Source organism: Neolamprologus brichardi, chromosome 20, assembly GCF_056152115.1.
Source record: "Neolamprologus brichardi isolate AB-2024 chromosome 20, ASM5615211v1, whole genome shotgun sequence".
In the NCBI taxonomy this organism is placed as follows: domain Eukaryota; kingdom Metazoa; phylum Chordata; class Actinopteri; order Cichliformes; family Cichlidae; genus Neolamprologus; species Neolamprologus brichardi.
In genome coordinates, this window is record NC_142123.1 from 20,731,796 (window position 1) to 20,748,163 (window position 16,368).

The window sequence follows — 16,368 nt, forward strand, 5'->3', positions numbered from 1 at the left end:
TAATCTGAAAATGTGGTTCCTTAGGTTATTGTGGCCTAGACTACACACAGATGCATACTGCAGGTGATAAAAGACATACTGTAGGTATAATCACACTTGCTGCCTTACCCTGCTCACACACAAACACACATGAATCCCACCACACCCCAAAAGCTTGCCAACCCATATGGCTTGGGGATAATAAACTGAACAGCCAGCAACACGTCTCCTGTGCTCCCGAGCCAGGCAAGCCAAAGGAATGCACATCCCTCCAGTTCACTCCCTCTCTTTATCGGCCTCCCTTTTCTTTTTCTTTTTTTCTGTCTGTTTGTCATTCTCTGTCTTTTCCTTCTCAGTTCTGAGAAATTGAGTAACGGACCCTCTGTTAAAGTGAAGAGCTATGTGTCTGAACGTATGTTGGCACCCAAAAGTGTGTGTTTGTGTGCGCGAGGTGTGCCAAAGAAACCAGTCTGACGAGTCTGTGAAGAGCTTGCCCTTGGGATGGAGGGAACAGGGGAAGTGGGATGGAAAAAGGGAGGGAGCGTAAGGATGAAATGAAAAGGAAAATAAACAGTTATGTGAAGGAGAGGAGGCAAAAAGAGAGACATTTGGGAAGGAGGGAGAGTTACAATTACATCTCCTTCCTAATCTCTTTCTCCAAAATGCCAAATGTGAATGTGACCAAACACACGTGCCTTGTTTCTCCCAACGCCTCCTTTCCCCCTTCTTCCACCCACCCATGGTCCTGTCTCCTCAGGCCTCCCACCTCTCTGTTTCTCTGTGGTGCAGCGGGACAGCGAGCAAGGCCTGCGGCAGGAGTGCTAAGCCCGGGCCTGGATTTGGAGCACGGCTGCTCTTGGTTGAGCAGGATCCAGGCCCCCTGAGGGCTGAGGGGTGGAAGCGGAGGGTGGAGGGTGAGGGAGGTAGGGCAGAGAGGGAGGAGAGCAGAGGCAGCAAGCAGTACAGTTCTGGATCACCTTCAAAGAGATCCAATCCCAGTGGAGAGACTGGATTCCTCTGCGGAGAGAGAGGGAGGGTATGGAGGGAGTGGGAGAAAGAGGGGGAAAGATGTGGGAGACAAGAGACAAGGGGGGAAAGTATTAAAAGAGAAAGGAAAGAAGTGATTTGGGTTGTAACTTTTTTTTTCACACTCTTCCACTGTCTTTCTCCCTCCCTCTTTCTGTCTCTGAGGCGTGCATGCACTTGCCCTTCAGACAGAGGGCTATACTGAGATGATCTATCTGTGTGCTGGAGCGGGGAGACATGAGAAATCTGGCCCGCACAAAGGCTTCGTTGTGCCTCTCTGGAGCTTCCTTTAGGGGCGTCATGTGTGTATGTGTGTATGACTGTATTTGAATGTGAAAAGGATGAGTAGAGTTTACTTTCTCAAGGCCCCCCCACCACCCTCCAGAAGGTACTCCTAATGCAAGCGTGCACACGGACTCCCAGATGTGCCTCCAGAAATCCAAGGACATTGCAGATTGCCACCTAGGCATCTTATTCTTGTTCATGTGGTGGATGACTTTCAAGCTCTGAACCTATAAGCCTCTTATAGAACGCAAAAGTGTGTGTCAGTTTAGGAAACCTCAGATTTGTTCCATTGGAGTTGTGCATGTTCACTTTTTGTGAATTTGGGGTGCAAATAGTACACTTCATAGTTTGTGCAGGCAGGAGTGTGTGTTTCTCTGTGTGCATCAGTGACAGACCTTCATCCTGAGTTTGGGTCAGCAGTTTGTTTTAGCATCAATTAGAGGCTCTGTGTTCCTCAACGCAAGCGTGAAGGGAGAATTAACGTGCAGTGGCACATTCCCATCAGTGTATTATTACACACAGCACCTCAGCTGCCAGAGTGCATGCATGTGTTTGTGCATGTGCATGTCTCTGCGCGTGCGTTTTGTGTGTGCATGAGCACGCCCATATGTGTGCATTTATAGGTAAATCATTCAAATTCGTTTTTCTTTTCTCCCTCTCCGTCTTCTTCTCCTTGCTTGGCACTTCCCTCCTCTTTCAAGGACTATGGTCTGACCACAGCCATTTCCCTTAGTCTCTTCCTTGCCTAGCAACACACAGCACATAGTTTCCATAGAACTTGCATGTAATTGGAGAGAAGATATATAGATACTAGAGAAAGTGTCTTGTAAAGATCCCCCGTTTTATTCAAAGACACTCTGAAGAGCACATGTTCACTGGTTCTGATGCAGATCTTCTCTTGGAGGCATGTTGATTGCTATGCATAAAATAAAGGTTAAGAATTTACGAATATTATCTTCTGAACAATGTTTCAGACAAGACAAGGTATGTTTGCCATCAGTGAATCATCCAACATAATTACTTTATCCTGTGCTGCTTAGTCTTTTTGTACCGTCATCATTTTAGTTTAGCTTTTATGCAACAAGCAATCATAGTAGACACTAGTGTAAAATGAAAGTTTTATGTAGTCTGATTAAGACCATAACCTTTGAGGCATAAGAAAAAACGAATCTTTCTCATCGTAATGCCGGTGTTTTAAATGTTTTTTTCCCTATTTTATCAATTTACAAGTTGACTGCAAAGGTTGCCTTGTTTTGAGAATGTGTGACTGCAAAACAAAGAAAGAAGTTCAAAGTTGTTATATAATTCAGATTTACCTGGAAACTATAGAAGCTTGTGAATGTAAGCTTAACCTTTCTGATTCTTTTAGGTCTCTGCAACTGTCTGTAGAAAGCCAACTTATCAAATGAGCAAGTTGCAACCTGTTAATGTACCAAAACAAGGACAAAAATATATCAGTGTGCACCCTATTATAGTTTTCATATTTAATTACAACCCTGGTTATTAAGGATTATTATTTGTAGTTCAGCATAAAGATGAGCCTGAATTTGGTCCAAATGCCTCCAGGTTGTGTTGGCATTGTGCCAGGCTGCAGGCCTGAACTTCCTTCATACTTGATGTTATTAACAGCTCCGTCTAAAAAAACAGCCAGTATCATGCTCCTCGTGACATTTAGAGATATCATCACACCCTGACACGTTAATAGAAGCATTGTTTTTTTCCTTTTGTTGTTCTTTTGCTTCCAAGAAAGATATCCATCATTCATGAACATTCGGCTTTATTATGTTAGAAGTGATTAGAGCATGCCTAACCCTCTTAGGGATTACTGGATTGAATCTTTGCCAGAAAATGTGCCACACACTGGCACAATATTGCCAGGATCCCTCAGTTAGGCAATATACGTGTTTCTTCAGTTGCTACTCTGATTACACCCTCTGCATAAATATGGAATATAGTTTCATTGCTTTTGTGTCCCTTTTTGTGTTGTTTAATGGGGGATGGGATGTCAGTCGACTGCTTCCAGGGGAAAGGTTTCCTGTCTTTGCCAAGGTATGCCCTCCTCCCTGTCTCTCATGTGGAGCAAGGCTCTATACTTGCTTGTAAATAGTGAGATAAGTGTGGTTTACCCGTCGCCGGGGTGTAAGGTGCACTCAGCACCGCCCTGACTTGTCTGTGCCAAAGCCCAATAGGGGTGTAATTACCTGAGACTGGGTCAGCACTTTATCCAGAGTAAAAATACCTGCCTACTTATAGAAGGGGAGTAGAGAGGGAAGCCTGTCTTCACACATTCAGCCAAATGCCCCCTTAGTATTGGGGAAATACTCTGGTAGTCTTTCTGCTTCTTCCTTTAGAGGAGTTATATAGCATTAATTACGCAATATCACAGGGACTTCTGAAGTTGCCTTTCATAGTTGCAGCAGATTGCCCTACAGAGCAGTGAGACACATCCAATATTCCACTCTACCTCTAACTGCAGCTGACTTTCAGCCCAGTACCTTTCCACATTCACTGAATTCCCCTACTCCGCCCCTTTCACACCACATCTGTCTCTCTGCCCTCCGAGTCAAGGACAGAGAGGGCCAAGCAGACATGGAGAGGACAGCTCTGCACCAATCAGGAGACACAGAGAGCTTGTGTCAATTAAATGGTATGTGCTTATGCCGCAAATCACAGACACATGTTCCTTCTCCCCTCCCACCCTGTGGCTGTTGCCTCTCTTCTCCACCACCTAATGCAGCGTAATCATCCTCATTACCTAATGAGACCCTACTGTACACACAAAGCCTCCCCCCGCCCCTCCCCCCAAACACATATGTATAAAGAGCAGCCACATGCTCATGAAAAACACTATAGACTGTTATAGCAATGCGATAAACAATGCTCTGAACACCTACCACACTGTCAACAGAGTAGCTCTCAGTGCCACAACATTGTAAAGCCTCTAATGCCACAGTAATACTATTGTAGTGTGTATTATCAACAGGACAGTGAGCACTGAATTAGGCTGGCAGCTGGGGAGGGGAGAAACCCCTCATTAGCTCCCTTCAATGTATCTACTTCCCCTAATCGCTTACAATAACATAATCTCTTTAAAAGTGCTGCAGCTTAAGTCCAATCTGCCTAAAACCTGACACGTGATTGAGGTCAATCCGCAGTAAACCCTCAACTGTGGGGTCCCAAGAACTTCCACCCAGTAGCTACAGTACTCTATGAGCAGGTATGCATTTATTGCCGGCACTGTGCAGAATATTACATAGTTGTAATGCTTCACAGTGATTCAGACATGTCGCTCCACAGCTGTCTTCATACATACCCTCAGCGAGACAGAGCACAGCCGGCCGCCTTCTTTTGTGCATGATCCCAGTGCAGTTTGTATCCTTCTCACAGCCTCCGTTCTCTCTAACCCTAGTAGAGGAGACCCATTATGCCCTTTTTTTTTTTATTTTTTTGATGTTTTTCCATAGTGTCTCTTGCCTGCAAACCACTTACAGATGTTGGCAGCGGGGAGCGTTGTGGCAACTCCAAACTAGGAAATCTAAATAGAGATCAGGCTGTAAAATAAAAAAGAAGGCCAAGCGAAAGAGAAAACAAGGGTAAAAGCAAGAAAGCAAATGCGAGAATGAGGTGAATGGGTTAGAGAGAAAGTAGAAGGCATTAGTGTGGAATTAGTAAAGACAGAAAAAAAAATACTTACTGGGCAAGTATGAAATGTGATGTTATTTTTAATGACTGGTTTCTGCAGAGCTTGGGCAGTTTGCCCTGGTTTGCATCTTTGCAAACATCTTTATTTTCCACACAACAGACAAGCAGAGGTAGTAACAAACACAAAACTGTGGCACAATGGTGGTATACTTACAGAGCAGGACTAGGTTAGGATAGAAATATTGCCAAAAAAGGCAGCTACTGTAACAGGAAACATACACTTTCAACAAACTACTACAGCCTCTCAGTAGCTGATAATTATACCCTTAAAATTCTATATGGCTCAAAACCACAGCTTCATATTCACCTTTCCAGTTGCTGCTCCCTTGGCAGGTTTTTACATTAAATAGTGTTTTATAACATATATAAATAACCAGTCCCAGCTGGAATTTACCGGTGCATACTGGAAAATAGGTTGGCTGTGCTCAAATAGGCTTGGTTTGATCTGTGGGGGCGGCTCCATGTTACCTCCCTCCACCTGTTTTACAGGAAGTAGGCTTGTCCCGGTGGATCGGAGAGGAAATGTGCTGAAATGCTACATCCTGCTCACAGCTTTTGGGTCACAGTTCAGTATCGCTAGTTCTCGTTACGTCCAGACACCTGCTAGAGAGAAAGAGAACAGAGAGAGAGAGGGAGAAGTGGCAGCGCGTGTGCAGCCATGCCACTCCCCCGAACAGTGATTGTAAAAATGAGTGACCTGTCTCTCCCGTCTCGCTTCTCGCCCTCATCCCCCCTCCCCACGACCCCCTGCACTTTATTTATTAATGGATCCATTCAATTATTTACCTCACATCTTGGGGCGACAACAGGCCAGAGCGCAGTACATAAGGTGGAGATGATACAGTCGACATGCACAACACACAGACACAGAGCTTGTTCTCTGTAGAATTAGCTGACTGCTACCCATTTCTCAAAGGATTTGTTTTTTATTTTTTTCTTTTGCTTGTTCTATTGATTGGTAGAAATCAGTTTCCTGGGGCCCAAGATGATGTTTTTAAATAGCTTACTTTGTCTAATCACTGGTTTAAAACGCAGTAATCAATATTGTGAATAATCAGTATTTAAGCACAAAACAAGCACAAGATTTATAGCATTAGGAATCCATACAAGTTTTATACTTATGTGTTTTGCTTTTTACTAATATGCTCAAATAAGTGGCATGTACGACTTACGTGGAGGAGCTTGAATGCTTCCTCCACCAGTGCTTTTCAGCCAGCAGCACTTAAACAGCAGCAAGTTCCTTTTACATGACCTGGTGACATGCGGTCTGTATACCTTTAAAAGTTACTACAGCATCCTGTTTGCAGTAGAGGTTGATGGTCAAACGTATCATTGACTGCTCTGTGTCTGCTCTTATCTTCTTCCTATGGCCTTATCCCCGCAGTGGCCAGACATGGATCAATCCCACCCGGAATTGGGTTTCACATCCCGGAAGCAGAGATGTACACATGGGTCACTTTCATCGACTCACTGCGGCCATGGCTATAGGTATCCATCATACAGACCATTGACTGGTTGTGACCATGAAGGTACAAATTCATCACAACGAGAGAGTGTGGTTGACGAGGTCAGTGGGAAAAAAGTAGCTCTTTCCCATCTACAGTCAGGTGAAAATTGAACCTTTTGACGTATTATCATTTAAGTTGGCGTAATAACAGCACAGCGTGAATGTGGAAGTATTTGGAAAGCCCATATTTTGTGTCAAGTGTCTGTCATATGTGTAATTTAGCTTATTTCTATGTGTCTGTGTGTGCATGTACCGGACATGACATAAGGAAATATATTTATACTACCTGCACCAATCTGTGTGATATTTACCAGAGGAATGATGTAATGTGTGTGTATGTTATTATTTAAGAATGTGCATCCATGTGTGTTTTTGTGTTTGCGTGCATGATGCGTAACATGCTGAAGATGAATAACAGATGCTGTGACGCTGTTGCTATCTGAACTTGGCTGTCCTCGTCCGAGGACTAAAGGGGGAGTAGATGAAGGGAAGGATGACGAGGGAGATGAGGAGAAGATGCTGAAGACTGATTGCCACTGACTCGCGTCCAGTGTACTGATGTAACTGGGAGATCCCCTCAGCATATTTGGGAAGAAAGCAAACATTTCCAGTGCCAAGAAGAATCTGACAACACTCAACGCTAAAGAGGAAAGCAGAAAATAGAAAGATGAAACAACATATTTCTTTCATCTTCTATTCTCAATGTGTTTGTATTGGTAGGTAAATACTAACACATCCAAAAACAGTCTCAGTAACTGGTTAATGCTCTTTTGCGTGTGTGTATGTGTGTGTGTGTGTGCGTGTCCCTTGAAAATGGCCTGCTGTAATTTCCCAGGAAATCACTGTGATTTAGAGTAGCAGCAAAGTAACTTCCAATTACAGTGAATGGACTGCTAGTGTAGAAGTGGGCTAGACTGCTTGTGCACATGTGTGTCTCTGTGTGTGAGCAATATATCTGAATGGGATTTATTCCACATTTAAATTAATGAACATGATAATACATACAAAGCTCAAGCTATGCTGGTGGTAATTAAAAATAACTAAATGCGGTTCTCTCAGTTGAGCAGCGTGTGGTAAAATTAGCACAAAAAAAGATCCCCTCTTTTTTTTCCTAAATGATGAAAGATGCAAATGAGTTCATGGTTTGAGTTCAAGTCTGCATAGAGGAAGCAGCAGTGAGCACACACTCTTCAGGGGCTCTAAAATGCGTGCAGCTGGGTTGAGGCTAACGCTTGGAGAGCTTATAAAAGGAGCTGACCTGCTGAAGCTGACTGGAGCATAAAAATGTCGTGAGGTCCAGGCGATGAACAGAAGCATGCCATGATTGAGGCTGCTGTCCCGGACTGCTTGATGCTGCCGCTGCGGATACAAGGAGCTGAAGGTGGAGGCTGGCAGAGCGGGCTGAATGCAGATAGGATCTCTGTGGGGGGGCATGAATGTGTGATTGGAGACTAAAATCATTACAGTACGCCAGGTCCCTGTGTCCTTGGCTCTTCCGCTGAGCTGAGGTTGATGCTGATGCGCTCTCGTAGTTTCAACCTCTGCCTTTTTTCACTCATATTTTTTTATCCTTTCCCCAATTTATCATCACACATTTCTGTGAAATACACACAGTCCCCAATAAAAGACGCCCTTCTTCGCAAAATTTTAAATCGCTCTCTGCAGGCAAGAATATGACAAAAAGTTCCCTTTTAGATGTTATCGCTGCAGCTTGTTAATAATGCACATAAAATGCAGTCAGGAATCATGTGAGCAGTGGTAGCGCAGCAAAAATAGTGTAATAATGTACTCAGGTTTTCAGATTTTTTTAGACATAAATCAGATTGCCGTAATATTTTTTAGGATCAGCTTTTTTCATGCCGTCCAATATTGATGCGTTGCTTTTCAGAGGTTTATCATACATGTGGCGGAAATAGAATTTAAGCCTCTGCGATGAAATTGGTAGACTTCGTCATGTATTTGATATTAATGCTGGATTATTTCCCTCAGTGTGTCTCAGCGAGCGCTTCCAGACTCTTTCCCCTTTTCTTTTCCATGCATCCAGCTGAATTTCATGCACATTTTGAGTGCTGAAGTCATAATATGATTCTTTATATAACCTGTTTAGATCTGATTCACTCATAAAGTGATGTTTATGAAAAATCTGAAGAAAAGAATCGGAATAAAGATAAGCCTAATCACTTTTTTTGTTATGTTCAATTAAAATCACATATTAAAGGCCTCTTTCTCCTGGTTGACCCCAGTTGAACTCATGCCCCCAGGCTGCTGGTGGCTGTCCAAAGAGAGAGGGGGGGAGAGAGAGGGGAGAATGTAAACTAGACTTGCCTTCCTTGAGTCTCATTGGTTGATTCCTTCCTAGCGGTTTTGTCCTTGAGAATGTGCAGACATGGGGCAGATAATGTTCTGACACCAGAAACTCTAGACCGGGACCAGATCAACACTTACTCCCTTCTTCTTCTCTGCTTCTATCATCGTACTGTCAGGACATGCACATTGAAGAGTGACGGTGCTTTTGATATGTATATATACTGCGCCTAAAAATCAAGAGTGTGTTTTCATTTATTTAGTTTGTTTTAATGCAAATCAACAAAATACCAGAATTGTATACTTTTCTCAAGTGTTTGCATGCAGCAATAATCAGAAGTGAAGACAGACTTCCGAGGTATAGCAAGTGTGTTGACACATGGCAATAATAAATTCCATTACAGTTAACCGTAAAAATATCACACCCGCAGGCGCACACGGGATTATTTTGAAACTGAGGCCTTGCTCCGCGCGTTAGGCGACAGGGTCGGACTTTTTTTTTTTTTTTTTAAGATTCAAGTTTTGTAAGAACCAGTTAGATTTAGCCTTTAAGTGTATTCAAAGCCATGCACGGTGAGAATGAAAATTATTGTAACACTTAATGTAAATTTGAGGTTTTCATCTCTTCTCCGGTATATTGCAAGGTCAAAGATCTCCTTTTACGGCGCGGGGTTTCTGCAGAAGTCAGCATGCCAGCAGAGCAGCGTGTATAGGAATCTCCCTGCAGCGGCATATAAACTACCATACCCGGTGATCTAATCACTGCAGGCCAGTGGGCTTTAATCCAAAGTTTGCACTTTGTTTTCACGTCTGAAAATAAAAATGAAGGCAAAGTGCAAATGAAACGGAAACTGCTTGATCAGTGCAAATTAGCTCTTAAAGGGAAAAAATAATTTTAAATGTTTTTCAGGGCATTAGCAAACTTTTTAAAGATTCATATTGTTACTGTCGTTACACTGCGTGGCAGCTTTAATTACCGCTAGTATGCTGTTGTTTATATGACAGAATGATTTTGTCACCGATCCTTAAATGTGAAAACGAAAAAATAATAAAGTCTGAGAGGTAATTATTGCCATTTCAATGACTTTAATAAGCAAAATAGGAAACAATTTCTTCCAAAAAACAACAAAAAGAGACAAAACAGAAACCAGCCTGAATGGAACAGTTCAAATTTAAGTGTTACTATTATTTATATAAACAGGATTGAAAGTTGATCCCCATCATCGCCAAGTACATGAAATTTGTGAAAACAAAACAACAACCCGCTGCTGCAGTTTCAGTTCGATTTCAACACAGTTGAATCAGTAACAAACCAAAGATTGTTAAATGCATGACTTTTCCACAACAGTTTCAATGCAAGCACCATGCTTTAATCGATATGATCTGACAGTTTAATTTAAATCATTAAAATAAAAACTTTTAACTATGCATCTGGCCAGCAGAACCAGAATCATCAAATAATAATAAAACAAAGGAAAAAAAGTATTACATAACATACACATTGTTTTCATTTTGAGACTTTGCACAACCTGGATCCCCTTTTTTTACTGACCGGCAGAAAAAAATCAGGAAAAACATAGAACATTAATATTCAAACTTTCTATCAAAAACATTCGTGTTATCTAAATCGTAACTGCGAATTTTCTAAATATTGCGTAAAATATAAATGATCAACATCTGTCGAATGGAGCTGGGGGGGCTACAGGTGGCTGCCAATTATGATGAGAAATATTTGGACTTGTTTGGTTCTAATTTGTTTAGAAATGCAGATAACACCTCCCCCCACTGAATATGTGCCATAAAAGCTACACTGAGTGTGAAAATAGCAGAGTGTTAATACACGCGGTATCCAGCCTTCGGTGCAATGGAGTATAAACTCTGCGTAATCTGGTTTGAATAATGTCGTGGTCACATGCTTGTCTCCTCTGCCTCACACAACATGCGTCCTAAATACTACTCTTAAAAGTTCGCACTGAGGCCTGCCTTTATTATTATTGCAGTATTACATCATAGTATGTCTTTCCTGGAGGGGGGTCTGCACAAAATTCAAAATGAAAAACTCGCAAATCATTATCCAAAAAAGTGCACTTGACACAGTTTTGCTGTATTTAAATGCAACTGGGAAAACAAATGCACTCCTCTTTCAAACAATACCCAACACGATCAAAAAAAAAAAAAAAATCATAACAAATGAAATAAAAACACAACACACAGAAAGAAGTACAAACCAGCCTCCTCAATCTTGTTGTGCAGTTTTCGCGGTTGCATAATATTTACAAGCCCCCCCCCCCCAAAAAGAAAAAGAAGCCCACACCATGATACTGCACCGCCAGTCCTGCTGTTCTGTCCCCGCTGCATTTCTCTAACCCCCCACCCCCACCCCCCAAAAAAGCGCACATCAACAACATGCTCTTAATATACACGAGAAGATGAAGGTACAAAATAGAAATTATTACCGTACATGTCCAGCATGCAGGATTAATATTTAATGCAGATTTTTTTGTTTTGTTTTCAATATATATTCGAATATAACCAAGCAGGCAATAAATCAATGAGATGTTGCATAAAATGTCCCCTCCCGTGACGGGTTAGTAGACGGAAGATAAATTTGCATAAAGTGGTGTCCCGTGTTTTTTTGTTTTTTTTTTGTTTTTTTAAAGATTTATTTCTTAATTTTTTCTTCAGATTTCGGGTCCACTTGTCGAATGTGAGTCTCGTGAGTTGCAGGCTGTGAGATCGGGCCTGCTTGTTGGTTCATAAGAATGTCAGCAAAAATACAACTGCCTTACGCCGTCCCACGTTACTTACAGGTGATTTAAAAGCTGGAGCCTCAAGTGAGAGACAAACGAACAAACAAAAAAAGTTCATCAGTCGCTCCTCTTCTTTGAAGAAGAAAAACAAAAGTCTCTTCACTACAAGCAACTAATCTACAAAGATGCTGCGACTGATCGGACACTCTACATTGCTCTTTGTATCTCAGTTGACACGTGGATGGTGAGATGATTATATATGAGAATACTATCTGATGGATTATTCGTCTAATATGAATATAATTGTTACCGTTATTAATATAATCAAACAGTATGGGAGGTGTGGATTATTATCGTTTGCTCATCAGCAAAGTCAGTCAGAAAGTAAAGGTGTCGGGGGTGGTGGAGTGGGGGTGGGGGTTGTTTGTTGAGTAAGTTGGAGGGTTCACAAGAAAAAGGCTATGGCAACTCACATGAAAAACTCTGGTGATGAAGGGTTGTCACTGGTTGAGCCAGCCTCGCGGAACCCGTTATTGGCCCCCGACCCCGTCAGTTTCTCACACTTGAGTTTGTAGGCGTCCCTCTCCCTCGCCAGCCGGGTGATCTCCGCCTTCAGCTGCTCCACCTGGTTCATCAGCTGCGTCTTCTCGTTCTCCAGCACGTGCTTCTGCTGCACCCGCTTGAACCGGCAGGACTGAGCGTAGCCCCGGTTCTTCAGGGTCCTCCTCTTCTGCTTGAGGCGGATCACCTCGTCCTTGCTGAAGCCCCGTAGGTGTCTGTTGAGCTCCCTCACCGACATGGATACGAGCTGGTCGTCGGAGAAACGGTCCTCCACGTTGAGTCCGCCCCCGGAGCTGTGGTGCGCCGCTGACTGGCTCAGGTGGCCGTGCGGATGGTGGTGATGATGGTGGCGGTGATGGTGCAGCGGCTGGTGGGACTCTGGGGACACCGGAGATGGGCTGTCGGGGTCTTGGCTGTGGTGATGATGATGCTGGCTATGTGGGTGGCTGTGTCCGCCCGGGTGCCCGGAAAGTTCCTCGGCGTGGTGCGGGATGCCCCCCGCATAGGGGTGATGATGCTGCTGGCTGTGGCCGTGATGGCTGTGGTGGTGATGCGGGCCCCTGTAGCCCTCGAAAGCGCCTTGCTGCTGCAGCTGCTGTTGGACATGCGGAGGCGGAGGGTGGCCGTGAGCTGTCGCTCCAATCAGGGCCTCCACTGCGTCCTCCGGGGTCAGGCTTAGCGTCTGCGGGTCTATCTGCTGGTGGTACCCGTTGTTCGGCATCCAGTACAGCTCCTCCAGGTGGCTTTTCTGCTCCGTGGGGCTGAAGCTGGGCGACGAGGGCACCGAGCTGCAGGGTGTACTGATAGGGGTGGAAGACACAGAGCCTTGGGGTTGGAGACGGTTACACTGGCGCACCCCGTTGCGATCCAGCCCGGCCAGGCCTTCCTTCTTCACGTCAAACTTCATCAGGTCAAAATCGTTCACGTATTCCAGAGCCAGAGGGCTGCTGGGCAGCTCCGGCCCCATGCTCAGCTCTGCGCTCATGTTGTTGTCGCGACTCTTTTGCAGATATGCAAAAGTGTTGGCGAGCGTCGCAAAAACTGACTTATTAATCAGCGTCTCTTCTCTCCTTTCTTGTTTCATGCAATAGTTCTTTTGGCTCCTCCACCGCTGTGCACTGACTTGCTGTAGCATGAAACAGCGTGTGGTTGGTGGAAAAAAAGGAAAAAAAGAAAAAAAAAAAGTCGTGGAGGAAAACTTTCAGACTAATGCTCTGCACACGGTTTGCGTCATATAGCCTACTTCTGCTGGGATAATCTGGCAGAGAGACCAGGCGGGAGGTAGAAAGCTGTGCGTCTCAGTGCAAAAGTAAAACCCGAGTCCCTTCAGCAGAAGTGCATTTACAAGAAAAAAACATAAATAATAATAACAAAAGAAATACCACGTTAATTCGCTGAGACGGGCACCAGTCCTCGTTGCAATTTCTTGGTTGTAAGTCCCTTTTTTCCCCAGGAAAATAAAAGGAGCGAGTAAGCGGTGTAAATAGGGCGTCTGATTTTCGCTGAGAAGCAGCTTTTCCAGCTCTGCACCGCAGAGATTTAAAGGCTCGCCTCTCTCACTCTCTCCACTCTCTGGTATCCAGCAGACTGCGCTTGAAGCCAGCCTTGCGCTTTATACTAATGTCGCCTGGTGACGTCGAGCTCGGTAGCACTCGGTTCTCCAATGGGAACAGGACTTTGCGCTCAAACCGAGGAAGAGAAAGAGGAGAGGGACGAAAGAGAGGAGGGCGCTCGATCCAGTCTTGACAGCTACAGTCAGCTGACCGACTTCCCTAAAAGCAGAAGAACGGTGGAAAGTGGCGGAGTGAAATGCCTTCGATGTAAGGCGCTGCTCCTCGTATTCAGTCGTGTCTCAAATGAGCGGAACGTGAAAGAATTGCCACTTTATGGCCCAACACTCTTAGAATGACACCAAACGTTGAATTTCAGGCAGATTTCTGAGGTAGTCCTAACAGTTGTTCCAGATGTTTCCAGATGCACAATACAAATTGGCCTTGCACTGCTCCTGCATTATAGTTCAAGACACAACTTCATTTGTCTTGAAAATGAGATCAAGAAGAATCATTTTCTTATGTTGTCTTGTTTATGTTTATCTGCTGCATGTGTATAACTTTCAAAAACTCAAAAGATAACCAGTCACATACAAGCCTGTATTACGCAGCATGGTGATAACACAAGGTCAGAACACAGTTTCTAAGCGACCTTAAAAGTTAAATCGTGACTATTTTTCTGCCACACACAATTTCACACACAGGCGCTTTACTGTATAATAACTATATTAAGGCTGTAGCTACAAATACGTCATTTTAATGTTCATTGTAGGGAAGAACCACAATAAAGTCTCAAGGTTTACATGTAGATCTGCTTCTCACTGGCAACAATACTGGTACACTTTAATTTATGGATTTTTTAAATCCCAATTTATTGTTTAAACAAATTTTAAAAAACATACCACTGCAGTATTCTATATAATGAAATTCGTGGATTAAATATCTTTTTGTTTGGTAAAAGCAAAGTTGACTTTGTTCAGACTCTGTTACTCGCACATCAGGCTGCTTTTGACTCGCACCGTTTGTCTTACTCCGGGCAGTATCAAAACAGGGGATTCGCCAGAAAACAGGCTCAAGGCTGCCCCTGCGTGGGCAACGCACGAACCGACGAAGCTGTGGATGACGCTTCTGCTATACATTCCCCTTTAATTTGCGTTTGGATCGTCATCTCCGCGCTAATTGCTGCTTTCAAGGGTCACATCATGTAATTGTGACTGACAACAATTCATTTCTGTCACGCGAGTCTCCGACAAGCTCGCTGTCACGCGTGTATTTTTAACACTCTCACTTTCTAACAGGTAGTTTGGCCAAAATAGGGTCAGATCTTCCCTGGAAGTATGCAAGCGTCATTGATCTGGTCTTTATTTTAATTGTCTGCTAAAATCAGAGAAAGAAAGAAGGGGGGAAAGGGAGTGTGAGCAAATGTCTCGCTTCCCTGCAAAAAGAAACTGCTTGTAAATGAGTCCGTTTGTAGGATCGATTGGATTATCATTTCGTTTCCACCTCATATCCACGGTTGAGCACAGCCGCGACCATAGCGTATTGATCAGACTCAATGTAAGAGGAGGCTGCCAAAGATGAGATCCGATAATGAAGGGCTTATTTGTTTAGTTTAAATTCTTAATCAGTTTTGAGCTGTAGCAGTGTATCAATAGATGAACTGTGACTCAAACTTCTGTCATAAATCACCCTCATATTTAACATCCCATAATAACTCGATGTGATGTAGTTTATGTTTGTTTTATTATGTCTTTGAAAATAGTCTTGGACTTAAGGCTAAAAGTTAAATTGATATAATCCCCAGAAGAACTGATGATAAAAGATGAAGCTTTTAGCCAAACACGCGAATTATTATTATTATTATTATTACTATTATTTTTATTATTATTATTAGTCATCACAGGCTTATGTCTTTATTATTTTGGACAAAAGGCACATTCTAATAACGGGATGTATTGATCCAAGAAAAATGCACTTTACAGTGCACTTTACCGCGACTCTGGATCCTGTTTATTCTTTTTTTTTTTTTTTTTTTTTTTTTCAGCTTTTATCGAGCGATAATGCACAATTATCCGGAATCTTTATAACATCTCAAGCCAACTCACGCGCTACCCACTTTATTTTCAGGCTCAAAGCGCCTGATAACCACATACTACTGCAGTCAACTTCAAATTCTAGGCATTCCCTTTCCCGAGCACAAGATATAAAAACATACAGGTAGTATTCCAGTTACAATCGTTCTCTGTTAATTCCCTACACCTGCAGGCGAGCTTCTAAATCCTGAGCTCCAAGTTGAACAGCGCCCTGAGCGAGTCGTGCCATGCCGAGCACAGCCGACTTAAAACTTCTTCCCAGCGAGGCCGACCCGGCGGCAGCCCCATTAGGTTGTAATGCTCTCAAATATAACCCGAGTCCACCGTCTAATAGATCCAGGCAGGCCTGGCGGCGGCTTTCCCCCTTCGGTAATAACGGGCTGTAATGGAGAGACGAGATGTAAAAAACCGTCCATGTCAGCAGCATATCGGTGGTTAATGATCTATTAAGTGATCCGTGTGCTTATGGACAGCGAAAAAAAAGTGTTGATGCTTGCTTATTCTCCCCTAATGAGAGTCCCATCCTACGGATTTTAGGAATGAATAACAGAAATAAAATCACCTTTAAAATGTTACATTTAACAGTTGACGCATGGAGGCTGCAGAGGCTG

At 43.4% G+C, this 16,368-nt stretch overlaps 1 protein-coding gene across 1 annotated transcript; it reads right to left on the reverse strand.

The window, feature by feature from the left end:
• Nucleotides 1–9,792: 9,792 nt before the first annotated feature.
• Nucleotides 9,793–13,692, reverse strand: mafba (MAF bZIP transcription factor Ba). Its single transcript, XM_006796319.3, has one exon. It carries the CDS (start codon nt 13,247–13,249, stop codon nt 12,023–12,025), a length of 1,227 nt encoding a protein of 408 aa, XP_006796382.1. The 5' UTR covers nt 13,250–13,692; the 3' UTR covers nt 9,793–12,022.
• Between the last annotated feature and the right edge of the window lie 2,676 nt (nt 13,693–16,368).